Below are 14,223 nucleotides of genomic sequence, written 5' to 3'. Positions count from 1 at the left end.
CTGTGTTTACTATCTAAATTGGACCTTTCTTTATCACTGTCTGGTTTTTACCTAGAGATTTACTTGGGGAAATGATATTAAATATATATATATATATATATTAAATAATACAATTTGACAAGCAATATCCTTGAAATACCTTGAAATGCATTATATTCATTCCCAGCTACAAAATGGCTACCATTGCCCCAGTAACCATATTTTGTGTTCAATCCACATCATTGATGTGTCAGTATTTTCTGGTCTTGAAAAGATTTTGTACTTTCATTGGGGGCAATAAGAGCTTTGTAACCATTGCAGAATGGGATGGGCTGGTTGCAATAAACAAGTTTATTATGGGCATAAAAGCTACACCTTATAACTTTACTGACATCAACTGCTTTCAGTTGCATACTGGGATCTGACCATGAAGACAGAAAGTAATGACCAAAATAACAAGCACATTAGAAAGTTATTCTATTTAGCTACTAGGAGCTGTAATTTTAAAAGGATAACATTATTACTTTCCATTTTAATTTTAGTTTTCACATCAACCACTGGTTTACATTTTGCTTGCTAGTTTTCCTGTAGTCATTTTGTTCTCAGTGAGGTATTAATAAGAATGGACCAAATGTAAATTTCTAGAATTCAGAGGTCTGTTGACAAAAGAGATCCTATAAATTCTTTCAAATTAAAATACTATTTATTTTCATACTAGTTTTGCAATAGTAATTAAAGGATGTTATATCATTAATCCTTCTGAATCAGATGATGGGTTGTAGACTGACAACATTTTCTGTAATTTGTAAATAAAAAAAAATTAACAAAATATTGGTATGCCATATTGCTACAGCATGGTTCAAAGGCAGTGCCACTGAATGTATTCCTTGTTGCTTTGACTATCTCAAATACCACATTAAGGTAGGGTAGATTATATGACAAAGATGATATAAAAAGTCTATGGATCTCTTTGGTAGGATAGATAGAAGTCAAATAGACCTTTGTGCCATTAGCATTGAACAGAAAATTACAATAAACACTAGAATGGTTGGACCTTCCATATAGACAAGAGTTGATTTTCCTCTAGAGAAACTAGTGTGTAACATCAAACACAAAAAAAGCTATAAATTGCGGGCAGCCATTGGCTCTAATGGCAACTGCCCATGTTCTAAGTGACAGGCAGTCACCAGTGTCGGACTGGGATGCCAGGGGCCCGCCAGAAAGCCTTAGACCTTGGGCCCACCAGAAAACCTTAGACAGTGGACCTTTCCAAACTATTATTCTTCCTCTACTCACCCAACCTCTTTATTCTCCTAGTCTTTTATATATATATATATATATATATATATATATATATATATATATATATATATATATATATATATATATATATATACAATATTCTCCCATTATTAAGCATTTTCCCCATAAAGAAATAGGGAATGACCACAAAATAGGCAAGAAACAAGAGGGCCCACTAACATCTGGGCCCACCGGGAGTTTTGAAGGTATCCCGGTAGGCCAGTCCGACACTGGCAGTCACCACTAAAGTCAATGGCTACCTGCACCAGCAACATGGTTTGTTTAATGCTAGTGACAATAACGCTACACATAACATTAGCCTTATAAAATAACTTAATGACTGCAATAATGACTAGCTCAATACCAACAGTACTTATGTGCCACTAGTGTTCAGAGCCAGATGTCTCTATGTAGGGCAGGGTCTTTAAATAACCTGGCTGAGATTATAGATAGTTGGATGAATGCTGTGTGGAAAAGAGCCTGCTGGGAAGCACAGGGAGCCAATGCTTCAGGCTTTGTATATAAAAAGTGTTACATGGGGATTAACCTTGTGTGAACAAACCAAAATCTGCATTTCACTAGGCCTGTATTTAGTGATGAAAAAGGGATCCAGGGTAAAACATCCTGAATAGAGAGGGATGCCTGTGGAATGCTAATATGTGACATTTCCCAATTTAGCTAAACTCACTTCTATGTTAATTAGGTCTGTTATATTGCAAGGATCCTTTGCTATTATCTTGACCATCACACATATCAGATTGAGAGATGGGTCCACATTTTACAAACAAATAATTTCTTATAAATTTGAGGACAAGATACAATAATTTAAAGTGGCAATGGCTGGATTTATTTTGGTCTTTGATATGTAAATGCAAAATCGTTTAGCAGAATGATATTAAAGGAAATGTGTAAATGTATATGATGTAACAATACTAAACTGATAGACCACTTCACACCTCTATTATGTAGAGTAAATGCAGTGTTACTAATTATAGGAATTGTTCTGATACAATTTCATTTACAATGCAGAGCAAGCAGCTGCCAAATTGCATCACAAACTGAGAAGAGATAAGGCCTATGGATAAGAAAGTGTTCTATTGTTGCTAATGTTCCCCACAAACATAGCAATAAATAATAACATTATGGAAGCAATCACTGCCCTTTACTCTCTATGACTACAAAAGGAAGTGTGTTTAAGAGAATGGGTTGTAGATGGAGACTTATTTATCAAAGTCCGAATTTATATCATTGGCCTTTTAAAGGGAAAAACACAATTTTTTTGTGGAAGGTGTTAAAAGTCTGAATAAAAAAGTACTCCAACTCAGACCTGCTGAGTTCATGTAAAAGTCAATAGGAGAAGTTCCGAATGGGTTTTACAATTTTTTTCATGATTTTATTGAGTTTTTTCCCATACAGGAAATTTTCAGGAAAATTGATATTGATAAATATGGGGATAAATGTTTTCAGAAAATTATCAGAAATTTTCGGATTTTGATAAATAACCCACTCAATGTCAGAGCCTGCATCACAAAGTTGTAGTGATGCACTTATTGCTAGTATAGCTGTTAATCATTGCTGGCCTGACAGCTTAGCAGTTCCCAATAAACAGTCCTTTGGATACTCATTGGGAATAAACTTCCTTCTGCCTAAACGATAATGGCCTTCCTATCATTTTCTCATGGTGGTAAAATAATGCACTAAACGGTCCCAACATTAGGGCTTTTTCTATTATCCCATCTGTAATTTCTTGCAATTTGCATTTGACTACCTTTGTTGATTACCTCTGTTAATTGCCCTTTTGGTATGGCTTGAACTGTCTTCTCTTATTCTTTAAATTCTAGTTTTTGAAAAGTAACATTGTTATATGGCATCCAAGATATTTATTCCATAGACATATTTGTATAAAATATTTATATTGATACAATTTTACCTTAGATATGCTGGGAACTTTTTAGAATGTTACATGAAAAAATATAGGATACTACCGATCTAAAGTATTTTGCACTTTAAACTGATCTTGCAGTTGGATGCAAAAAATAAACATTGTCATTTAATTATATGGCTCCCAAGCATTATACAGCCAAAGAAAATATAAATACAGCAAGTGGACAGAATGATTTTTGTTACTTTAATTACACTGCTATATAAAATATTCCTAATGTTGGGTCTTATTTTACTTATTTTCCTGATCCGGTTCAAAATGACTAATGTTTGGAATGCTTTTCTGCAAGAGCTTCCCATGAGATAAAATAGCCAACTGCCCATAATTTATGTGACAAAATACTATGCCCTTTATCTCTCTATCTCTTGTTTAAATAATGCTGTAAGCTTTTCTAACCAACCAGAAATTCATCACACTATGCATGAGGTTAGAAATACAGCTAGAAGAATGTGTGTGCACCAGTGCTTGGGTTAATTAATGTTTACACTGTTCATAGCTGGGACACTTCCACTGGTGAAAGTCCACTTACCTGTCTGAAGAGCATTCTTTGATAAGCAACCATGAACAGCTCAGGCACTAGTCTAGGTCTTTCCAGCAATTTAAAGGTTAAAGAGGGTCAGATATTTTAAGTGAGATTAAAGGAATCAGTCATGTAGAACTTGAATTATAACATCAAATTTTACTCATTCCAAATCAGAGTGGGTTAATTTGCAACATTTTCTCTGCACTATTTGGTATAAATCAAGTATCACATACGTGCAAATACACTAGAAAGATATCCTACCTATAATGTGAATCAGGTAAAATAAATATATATTACATAAGAAGTATTTACCTTACTAGTAGCAATAGCTTACCCCTCAGCACAGAGGTAGAGGGACCACACCTGACCTAGATTCCTGGGTAATCCAGGTAATGTTTTAGCCTAGTTTACATCATTTTGTTGTTAAGTTACATTTGGGAGAGGATTTTACTAGATCCAAATCAATGAAGGCAGCCATGTTTTAGAAACATACATAGCCAGATACAGTAGAAAAGACTGGACAGTTCTTACTATACTGCCAGACATTCTCTGCACCTGGAAGACAAGGGAAGGTTGATGTTTTGACAGTTAGCCAGATTGCATTTGGCCGCTTACAAATGAAAATGTCATCTTTCAATGCCCATTCTCAGCAGGTGGATGGGACATTGGCAGATGAAGAAATGAGAGGGTTAAAGTAACTAAATCAGTTTAACCATCTTATCTTTTGCCATTAACATAGATGGCATTATTGCATTTCGGTCTGTGTATAGCTGGGGCCCCAGGAGATAAATTGTGATGCCAGAATTTACCATCTTAATCATAACACTTTTAAAGTGAAATACATCTGGTCTAAAGTGATGATTCATTAGCATTGTCAAATATTATGTATAATATTTATTGTTTTAAATAAGCACTAAACCTACAAAATGTTATAAGCCTATTTCCATGTGTCTTGATTTTTACCCATATATTTTTTTTGCAGGGATGAGATATAATCAACAAGGAAACAATGAAGTCACTTCATCATCAACTATCAGTCACCATGGCAATAATGCCATGGTGACCAGCCAATCTGTTTTACAGCAAGTTTCTCCAGTCGGCTTGGATCACAGCCACAGCATGCTTTCACCTGATGGCAAACTGGTTAGTACACCTGGCCTATTGTAGCTGCAACTCTGATAAGATAAGAGCATAGCAGGGAAAACAAACAAGATTCTTTTTCCAGTTTCTCACAGGGTCAGCTGTAAACAATAAACTATTGTAGGGCAGAGGAATAAATAGTGAACTCTCTCAGTATGAGCTAAATGCAGAACTCTGACTCACTTCAGTTGGTCAGTCTGTAAGGTCTGGTTTGTTAGTTGAACAATAAATGGAACAGGGAGGGGGCCTTTTCTCTGCCTATTTATTAAATACTGTATCATGCTAGGTTGGAAAGTAGGTGGGACATTATTTTCCAAGCACACTTAGGGGGTTATTTACGAAAGTCCGAATTTATTTAAACATTTTTTGCTACAAACTCCGATCAGATCCGCTAGGGTTTTTTATTATTATCACATTTTCCCAAAAATTAGCTTTGTGGGAAAACATTAAATTTACAATTTTTTTTCGAATCTTTAATCCACTTTTCACGATTTTCAAGATTTTGTTCGGAATTTTCCCCCAAAATGCCGAAAACTTCGGGGTATTGCATGAAACCCAGCACACATCAAAAAATCATTGGGACTTCTCCCATTGACTTATTTGCAACCTTGACACGTCTAAGATGCCGGATTTTCAGATTCAGACTTTTCCATTCTCTGGGTTTAATAAATTTCCGAAAAATTTGTGATTTTTTAAAAGTCTGATTTTATAAAAGAAAAAATTTTTGCATTCGGAATTTAGTAAATAGCCCCCATAATGTACCAATACTTTATGTGATATTTTCATTGCTAAATTATAACAGGGGCTGCCAATATAGACTGTAGCTGACCATCCATCAAACTATAGTTAAGGCTGGTTCTATTAGACAAGCCCAAATGAGATCCATCCACTGTTAAAAATGTAACCATTTCCTACAGCAAACATCTATTCCTTTACAGCGCTATTTGTATAGCTAACAGATAAGGCTGCTCCAGAATCCACCCTCCACCTAACGTCCCTGCTCCACACCTCCTATGTGATACACACTGTAGCCTCTGTGGGTGCTTTGCCACTGGCTTCCCAGCCATCTCCACACTTATTTAATCACAAACCAATCAACACTCCAGACTAAAAAATGGTATTTATTAGTTTACTGTCCAGCCTGTTACAATAAAATACTGTTTTTAAGCCTGGAGTGCAGCCTGGTTTATGACTAATTGTATAGCATCTTATAATAGTGCTCTTTCATATTGTCTCTTTTCGTATTGTCTATAGCTTTGGGGCCATGTCTTGAACAGCCAATGGCCCAAAGTTTGACCAATTTTAAATGATATATTTTCCTTTATTATCGACCTTATCATACTGGTCTTAGATTGGTGTTGGCTCTTCGACCACTTACCCCATATGTAATAAAAGGCACTCATTTTGGCAGGAGCAGTAACCCATAGCAACCAATGTTTGCTTTTAAACAGGGGACCAGTAAAGTCTACCTGCTGATTGGTTGCTATGGATTACTGACTCTGGGAAAACTTAGTACCATTTATTACAAAAATCCATTATTCTTTTGAAATGAAAAAAAAAAATAACAAAACAAAACATACAAATAGGGGTGTTTAGTTACATAAATAGGCATACACAACGAATGCTTTTAGTATCAATTACAAGGAACCTCTGAAAAGCTTAATGTGTATTGGAGCTGTAAATAGCGGTGTATAATCCAAAAAGATGCACACGCATACCTGGCCCCTCTAACAAGGTTAAATATGGTGCATGGAGTATAAGGATGGCACCGCCACAATAAGCATGAAACAAAGTTAATCCAGCACATGTATAATGCAAAAAGGGATAAACCCTGTATTTAGTGGAGTCAAGACACAAAACGTTGTGGCTTGAAACCACTCAACACATGGTTTATTCCTTTTTTTGTATTATACGTGTGCTGGTGTAGCTGTGTGTAACTTCCCATTCACTGGCACATTTGCAAGGCAAGTTTACAAGAGATTGTCTCAGCTTGTGTGCTTTATTTTATTGCTGTGCTAAATTGTAAGTATTCTTTGAACTCCGCTAGTATTCACTATTGTATTCCTCAAGCCAACTTTTGTTTTTATAACTACAAAAAGCAATTCACATATTTCAATTGTAATTGTACAAGTCTTGTTTGCTAGACATTCATAAATGTAAATGTTCCCCTATACTATTTAATTCATTGCTACTACAGCTTCATATATTTCTGCCATATTTATTTTAGATATCCGTTTCTGGAGGAGGATTACCGCCAGTTAGTACGCTGACCAACATTCACAACCTGTCCCAGTCTGTTCATCACAATCACCAGCAATCTCAAAACCTTATCATGGCACCGATCTCTGGAGTGATGGCAATCACACAAAGTAAGTTGAGTTATTCTTTTCCTCATTGATTTGATTTCAGTTAGCAATACATTTCAAAGTACACACTTGCATCATTGTGAGCTGTATAAACAAGAAATGTTTGCAAAAAGGGACACTTTATTTGGTGATTTTATTTGTTACACTTGTTCCTTTAGCATTAGTGGAAAGAAAACATTAAAGCCATGTCTCATGGGATATCAAATTCCTGATAGATAATAAATCTGACAAGAAAAGTTCCACAGTGTAAACTTTAAATGAATCACAAGTGGTACCATAGTATATACTTCAATATATTTTTGTATACATAGTAAATAATTTGCATGATTTTTGTCTTTAGATTTAAACACCTCTCAGGCACAAAGTGTACCTGTTATCAACAGTGTTGCAGGGAGCCTTGCAGCTTTACAGTCTGTACAGTTTTCACAGCAACTACACAGTCCACATCATCAGCAAATCATGCAACAGTCCTCCGGGCATATGGCACAGCAGCCATTTATGGCTACTGTGACTCAGCTACAGAATTCACACAGTAAGTATTGAACTATTTTATTTGTGTTCTTTTAAGGGGTGCTATAACATTTTCATACAAAAATTTTTGGGGGGAGGGGCAGTTGGGGTAAAAAATCACCACTGTGGATATGCTGAATTTTTCCAATTATTTTTTTCGTGAGACTGACTGGAAGCCTTGGCCTCATATACTTATACTTTCCAGTTACAATGGGATAATACAGTGGGTGAAAGGGGTATTACAGTCCCTGCCCATGTACTGTAAGTGCTACAGGGCTGTGCAACATACCTCACAGCTAGTTTTTGGGTCTACCTATAGTAATTATTTAAGATACTAAAGAATCATATTACATTGTGCCCAGACTGACTTATATATGTTGAATGATGTGCAGATACTCGTGGGTTTCTAATTTTAATTACGGTATTATGCTTTTAAATATAGCAAAAAAATGGCAAAACTTCTATACAAGTAATATAAAAAGTAATTTGTAAGCAAGGGCACTTCTCTCCCATGCAGTATTGACACAGGAATTTGAGCTAGGAACTTTTGCTTAAAGACACAGGAACACCCATGCATATTTTCAACTGTAAATGTGAATTATAAAAATGTATTTTTGCACTTATTTACATTTCCTGTTGTTGTGTTGTCTAGTGTATGCGCACAAGCATGAGCCTCCCCAGTATTCCCACACTTCTCGTTTTCCTTCAGCCATGGTTGTCACAGATACTAGCAGCATCAGCACATTATCAAATATGTCTTCCAGTAAACAGGTATGTTTAGTTTTCTTTGTCAAATAAACTTTCTTGTATGTACAGTATTTATTTGTTCTATGAGACCAAACTATCTGCAGTACTTTATAGAGAGGAACACATTTATTCATACAGAGATGTTCCCATAATTCTACACATAGAATTTTTATACAGCTTTTAGCAGTGATCCCTAACAAGTGGCTTGTGAGTAAAATGTTGTACTCTGACCCCCTTGGATGTTGCTCCAGTGGCCTCAAAGCAGGTGCTACGTTTTAAATTCCTAGTTTGAAATCAAGTTTTAGTTGAATAAAAAACAAGTGTACTGCTAAACAGACCTTCCTGTAGGTTACTAGTCCACATAGGGGCTACAAATAGCCAATAACAGCCCATATTTGGCAACCACATTAACTTTTTGCATTCTTATGCTGCTCACAGGTAAAAAAAAAGGTTGGGGACCCCTGATTTATAGTTTGAGTAATTTAAATGTTCTCAGTGCTATGATGAAAAGAAGGCCTGTATACATATGGGCTATGGTCTTGCTCCAATATATTTAAATAATATTTTGTTTTAAAAGAGGGCAAATGCTTCCTCCACCATAAAACCAGTGCTGCTCAGGCCTACATATAGAAGCAACTGATTTTACTATAGTATATATAATAGATTTGCCTCCAAATGTGAAAATATCAATACCTTTTTTTAAAATGTACTTCATTCTTCACTGCAGTGCTTAGTAATAAATCATGGGGCACATGATTGGGGTTTAATATGATCTGGAATGTTATGTCCCAACTTTAAACAAATGTAAAAAATGAAATGATTGTTAAAGTTTATGGGGGAATGCAATTAAAAGTCTCAATCGTTAATTAAAATGGTGCCTTTGTGAATGTTTAGCACTGCTCGCAATGTAAAATCAGTCAATATTACATTGTGCTTTTTCATTAAGCAATGGTTTAGCTTTAACACATGCTCTGGAGTTTCTTTAATAAAGGGAAATTTTTGTTTTTCACAAACTTTGTGATGAAGTTGTTGAGGTCTTTAATCAGTCAAAAAAGAACACAAACATGGTCACTAACATTCACAAGTGTCTTTGCGCAGGTTTTTTGTGGGGATGCACCGAATCCACTATTTTGGATTCGGCCGAACCCCCGAATCGTTCGCTAAAGATTCGGCCGAACCCCCGAATCGTTCGCTAAAGATTCGGCCGAATACCGAACCAAATCCGAATTTCCATATGCAAATTAGCAGTAGGAAGGGGAAAACATTTTTTACTTCCTTTTTTTGTGACAAAAACTCAAGCGGTTTCCCTCCCCACTCCTAATTTGCATATGCAAATTAGGATTCGGATTCGATTCGGCAGGGTAGAAGGATTCGGCCGAATCCGCATCCTGCTGAAAAAGGCCGAATCCTGAACCGAAACCTGGATTCGGTGCATCCCTAGTTTTTTGTACTACCAAAACATATTACATTCCCCCTAAGTCTTTTATTTTGCCATTTTAAACAGTGCCACTGAAAGCAGAAAAAAAATATGTAAAACATTCACAGTAAATATACATCATATTTTAGTTTTGCACCAAAGTCAATTGTCAATTACATGTTATTTTTGTGAGAAATTTCACATACACGAATGCAATACCCTGTCACGAAATAACAAGGAGCCCCATTAAACAAACCATGTGTTTAAATAAACACAATTTGCTTTATGAGCCCCCTACTTTTATAATGTACACATCAGAAATTGTTCAGCATTTTCCCGCTATCTGTGCTTGTTAGCTTTCCCACTCTTTGTAGCTGGGAGAAAAAACATTTATCTAAACCCACAAATCGTAATCAGTCAGGCAATCAAGCACATCAAGACTCACTGGCATACTATTTCCTTGAGAGGTCTTATCAATCCATCTGCAGGGCACTCAACCCTATCCAAACCTGATTAATTATTCTATCTCGCCAAAGCACACTTTGATGCTTGTTGAAACAAACCCTACAAATGCAGGACATAATTGTCTAATCAAAATGCATCAAGATGCTACCCAATAAAGTCACATTCTCGGTAATTACTGCCCCTTTCCTTGACCAAGTTGCAGTTTTACATGCAAGTTATCTGATGAAGACAATTACAGTTTTTGCTTGAATAGTAAATACCATCTTTAGTAAGTAATTACAATAACTAAGTTATTACAATACTATTTTCTAAATTTTTAGTCAAATTGAATATTGCGACAAATGAAAAAACAAATTAGGCCATATATGGTTTGCTTGGCTGTTTAGCTGTCATAGTGAATTGATCTCCGTATTCTTTTTACTTTTTTAGCTCTAAATTGTTTCTTCTACACATTTATACGTGTATGATCATGGGGAACTTTATTCCTACACCCATGTCATGTAAGCTTTTTGTATACCTGGGTAGAGTTTCAGAAACTGGCTAGCTACAAAATATACATAAAATATACATAAAATATTCATAACTTTGAGAGGCAGTTATAGCCTTCAGAGACTGTAAATTACAATATATGTGTTTGACAAATACAGTCAATAAATATAGGGCATTACTCTTATTGATGCTACTGGCCCTTTAATGACTTTGAGATCAGTCTGTAGGATCTTCCTGGCGTCATCTTATCTTGGTCTAACAATATTTGCTCTCTGGTAAAATGTCTCCAAGGCCACGGCTTGCTTTCTATGTATATTTGTGTAGTTGCTGCAGAGTTAGAACTGCTGACCGATCTATACCATACTCTTATTTTAAACTAATAAAAGTAGAAAAAAAAAACTTTCCAGGTATTTAAAACTATGTATGTCAAACATTCATACAGATTTCTATTGTAGCTAGATGTCATATAGGACATGTGAAGCATTTATGACCAGGTAGTACTGCCAATAAAATGTATCTAGCTGTACCATAAACTAATGTTCTCAAATTATGCTGACCTGCCATAACCGAATATATATCCTCTCCTCCCCCTTACAGTGTCCTTTGCAAGCATGGTGATGAACAACAATATTCAAGGGTTTTTATATTTTTGCATCCTGACGTCTTCTGCTACTTGTTGCTGCTGACAGGAATAATAAGAAAGGGCCTTTAGTGATGGACCTGTAATGTTGGATGTACCACGTGTACTTCAGTACACTTGCATTGCAGTCCCTTTTGCAGTATTTCCAGGAAGAGCATTCAAGGCCAAATGATTTAAACAAACAACTGGGAAACAGAACAAATTTTAGTGGGAAAACCAAGGATGACTGAAGATAAACGGACAACTAAACAACTGAATGTAGAAATCTATGCAGACATTGAACTGAGCCAATGTAAATATCTTTTTATGAAGACATGGACACAAAATATTTCTTTATAAGAAGGTAATTTGTTGAATAATTGTAAAAATGTAAAAAAGTGCAATTTTTTGTACATATTATAAAAAAAAATAATGCTTGGGCCTGTTTGTTTGCTTTTTTTTTTGTTTAAACAAAAAAGGTCAATGATCCAAAAGAGGACAAAGCATTTCACCCACTGGATGTACAAAATATGGGCTGTTTTAAACATATTATTTTTTTGCATTTGTTTGTATGAGAGGTAGCTGGTACATGCATTATTAAAATAGTAAAATTTATCCAGACAATTATGGAAGTAACACGACAGTTCATAAGTCTGATCAATTTGCCAATATCTGCTAGTCATGAAACACACAACTACCAATTTGCTTAATAACAAATACATAGAGATTCCTTAATGGGAATGATTTTACCCAGGTAAACCTATTTCACGAAACAAAGCATGCCACAGCTCATGAGATTAATTCTCATTTAATTCATATAGATGCTGATGAGTTTGCCAAGCTGTATCAGTATGCTTTGTTTTAGGCTTAACGAAATACTCTTGGACCATGATACAGCAGATTGGATGGAAGACCTACCGTGAAGACCAAAAGTTAGGACCCCACTCTGTTGTTATGGGGCTCCCATAAAATAGCTTATCTTATCATGACAGGGCACTGCTATGAACAGGCTGCCATTTTACCACATCCGAGATAGAACATTTCTGCAACTGTTGACAGTAAGAAAAAAAAACAAATCTAGGACTTTTCATGGAAAGAAAAAAATGTTTACATAATTATTCCAATTTATTAATTATACTCTTATCTGACAATCATAATTTTTTTTGCCATTTTAACACTGCCTGTATAAGACTGACAGGACATAATATTTCTAACTCAATTTTTCAATTACCTTAAAACCAATGACATAATTGCAAATATAAACTTCCAGGAAAAGTGATGGTTAATTCGTTTACAGCTGTATTGTGAGCAGGCATAATTTAAACAGTGTTATTTTATCTTTGTTAATGATTTTTGATCATGCCTGCGTAATTGTATATACGAACAACTTACATTTTCAATAGAGCATTAAGTAGTGTCTGCCATGCAACAGTATTAATACACATATGGACATACTGTATGTACTTTTCCCGGCTTAAACAAAATACATGTACACATGTAAAAATACATGTAATACATGATATATGCCCGCACAACTGCTTCCAATGACAAGTTTTCAGCCAAAGCCATTTCACAAATTCTCTCTTCAAATTCCCCACTGCCAAAGGTTGTAACCTCTTTTTGGAAAGGAATATTTCTCTCCAAATCAATTGTATTATTGTATTATTTTTGTACAAAATTGAAATCAGTCTATAAAAAAATCATATTTATATTTGTTGTAAAGCTAATGTTTCAAGTAAAGTGCAAATATTAAATAAACACCTGTCTGCTTTTATTTATTAGCCTTAGTTGCTATGGAGAACAGATCTGTGGGGCAAAAAATGGCATTCTACCAATTTGAAAAATAGTTTGGGAATTTGAAAAAACAGCTACCATTGACTACAGGAACTTGCTTGCTTTTATATGTCAATGCTTTATTTAAAGGGGAGCTATCGCAAAAATGATAATTTTATATCAGCTTCATCATACTGAAATAAAAAACTTTCCTAATGTAATCAGATAAAAATATAAAATTCTGTACTGTTTCTGTTACTGTTACTCTTCACTATCCCCTTTTAGCATCTGTTTCTCTTTACACAGGAGTTGGGTGTCAGACTTTGATTGGCTGTTAAATCTAACATAACTTGTAGGGTAAGGGCACATGCTAAGATTCGGGGAGATTCTCCCCAAAAAAGCCTTCCCGTCGGCTAGAATCTAAATCGCCGGAAGTATGGCACTCAGATCGCTTCATTTTCCAAAGTCGCCTGAAGTTGCCTCACGAGAAAACTTCGGGTGACTTCAGAAAACTAAGCGCTCCGAGTGCCATCCCACGGGCGATTTAGATTCTAACTAGCGGGCGATGACTTTTTGGAAAGATAAGTTGCCCGAAGAAGAGACGATTTGTCACGACTAAATCTCCCCAAATCTCAGTATGTGCCCTTACCTTTAGCAAGGGCTCCCCTTCCCAGCAGATGCATTAGAGCTCACAAATAACTGGTTCCAGCACAAACAAAATCACTTTGACACAAATCCTTCATATAGAGAGACAGGATTTCTGGCTTTAATATGTTGAAGCAAAAGGAGCATCTTTGAATTGAACTTGAATTTCGATAAACCTGCCCTAAAATTCCCGTCAAGTTATACTTGCACAATGATCTAGAGAAGTTATTCCCAACCAGTGGCTCATGAGCAACGTATTGCTCACCAACCCCTTGGATGGTGCTGCAACTGGCCTCAAAGCAGATG

The 14,223-nt window shown here is 35.6% G+C and overlaps 1 protein-coding gene across 1 annotated transcript in view; it reads left to right on the top strand.

Moving 5' to 3' along the window:
- hnf1b.S (HNF1 homeobox B S homeolog) overlaps positions 1-11,929 on the top strand; it is a 31,098-nt gene extending 19,169 nt beyond the window's left edge. The window contains exons 5-9 of the mRNA NM_001087216.1: positions 4,729-4,889; positions 7,114-7,255; positions 7,593-7,784; positions 8,415-8,533; positions 11,478-11,929. Of these exons, the coding sequence (NP_001080685.1) occupies positions 4,729-4,889; positions 7,114-7,255; positions 7,593-7,784; positions 8,415-8,533; positions 11,478-11,498 (635 nt within the window). The 3' untranslated portion in view covers positions 11,499-11,929. The remainder of the gene's footprint in view (positions 1-4,728; positions 4,890-7,113; positions 7,256-7,592; positions 7,785-8,414; positions 8,534-11,477) is intronic.
- The last annotated feature ends 2,294 nt before the right edge of the window (positions 11,930-14,223 follow it).

Source organism: Xenopus laevis, chromosome 2S (assembly GCF_017654675.1).
Source record: "Xenopus laevis strain J_2021 chromosome 2S, Xenopus_laevis_v10.1, whole genome shotgun sequence".
In the NCBI taxonomy this organism is placed as follows: Eukaryota; Metazoa; Chordata; class Amphibia; order Anura; family Pipidae; genus Xenopus; species Xenopus laevis.
This window is presented reverse-complemented; position numbering and strand designations above follow the sequence as displayed.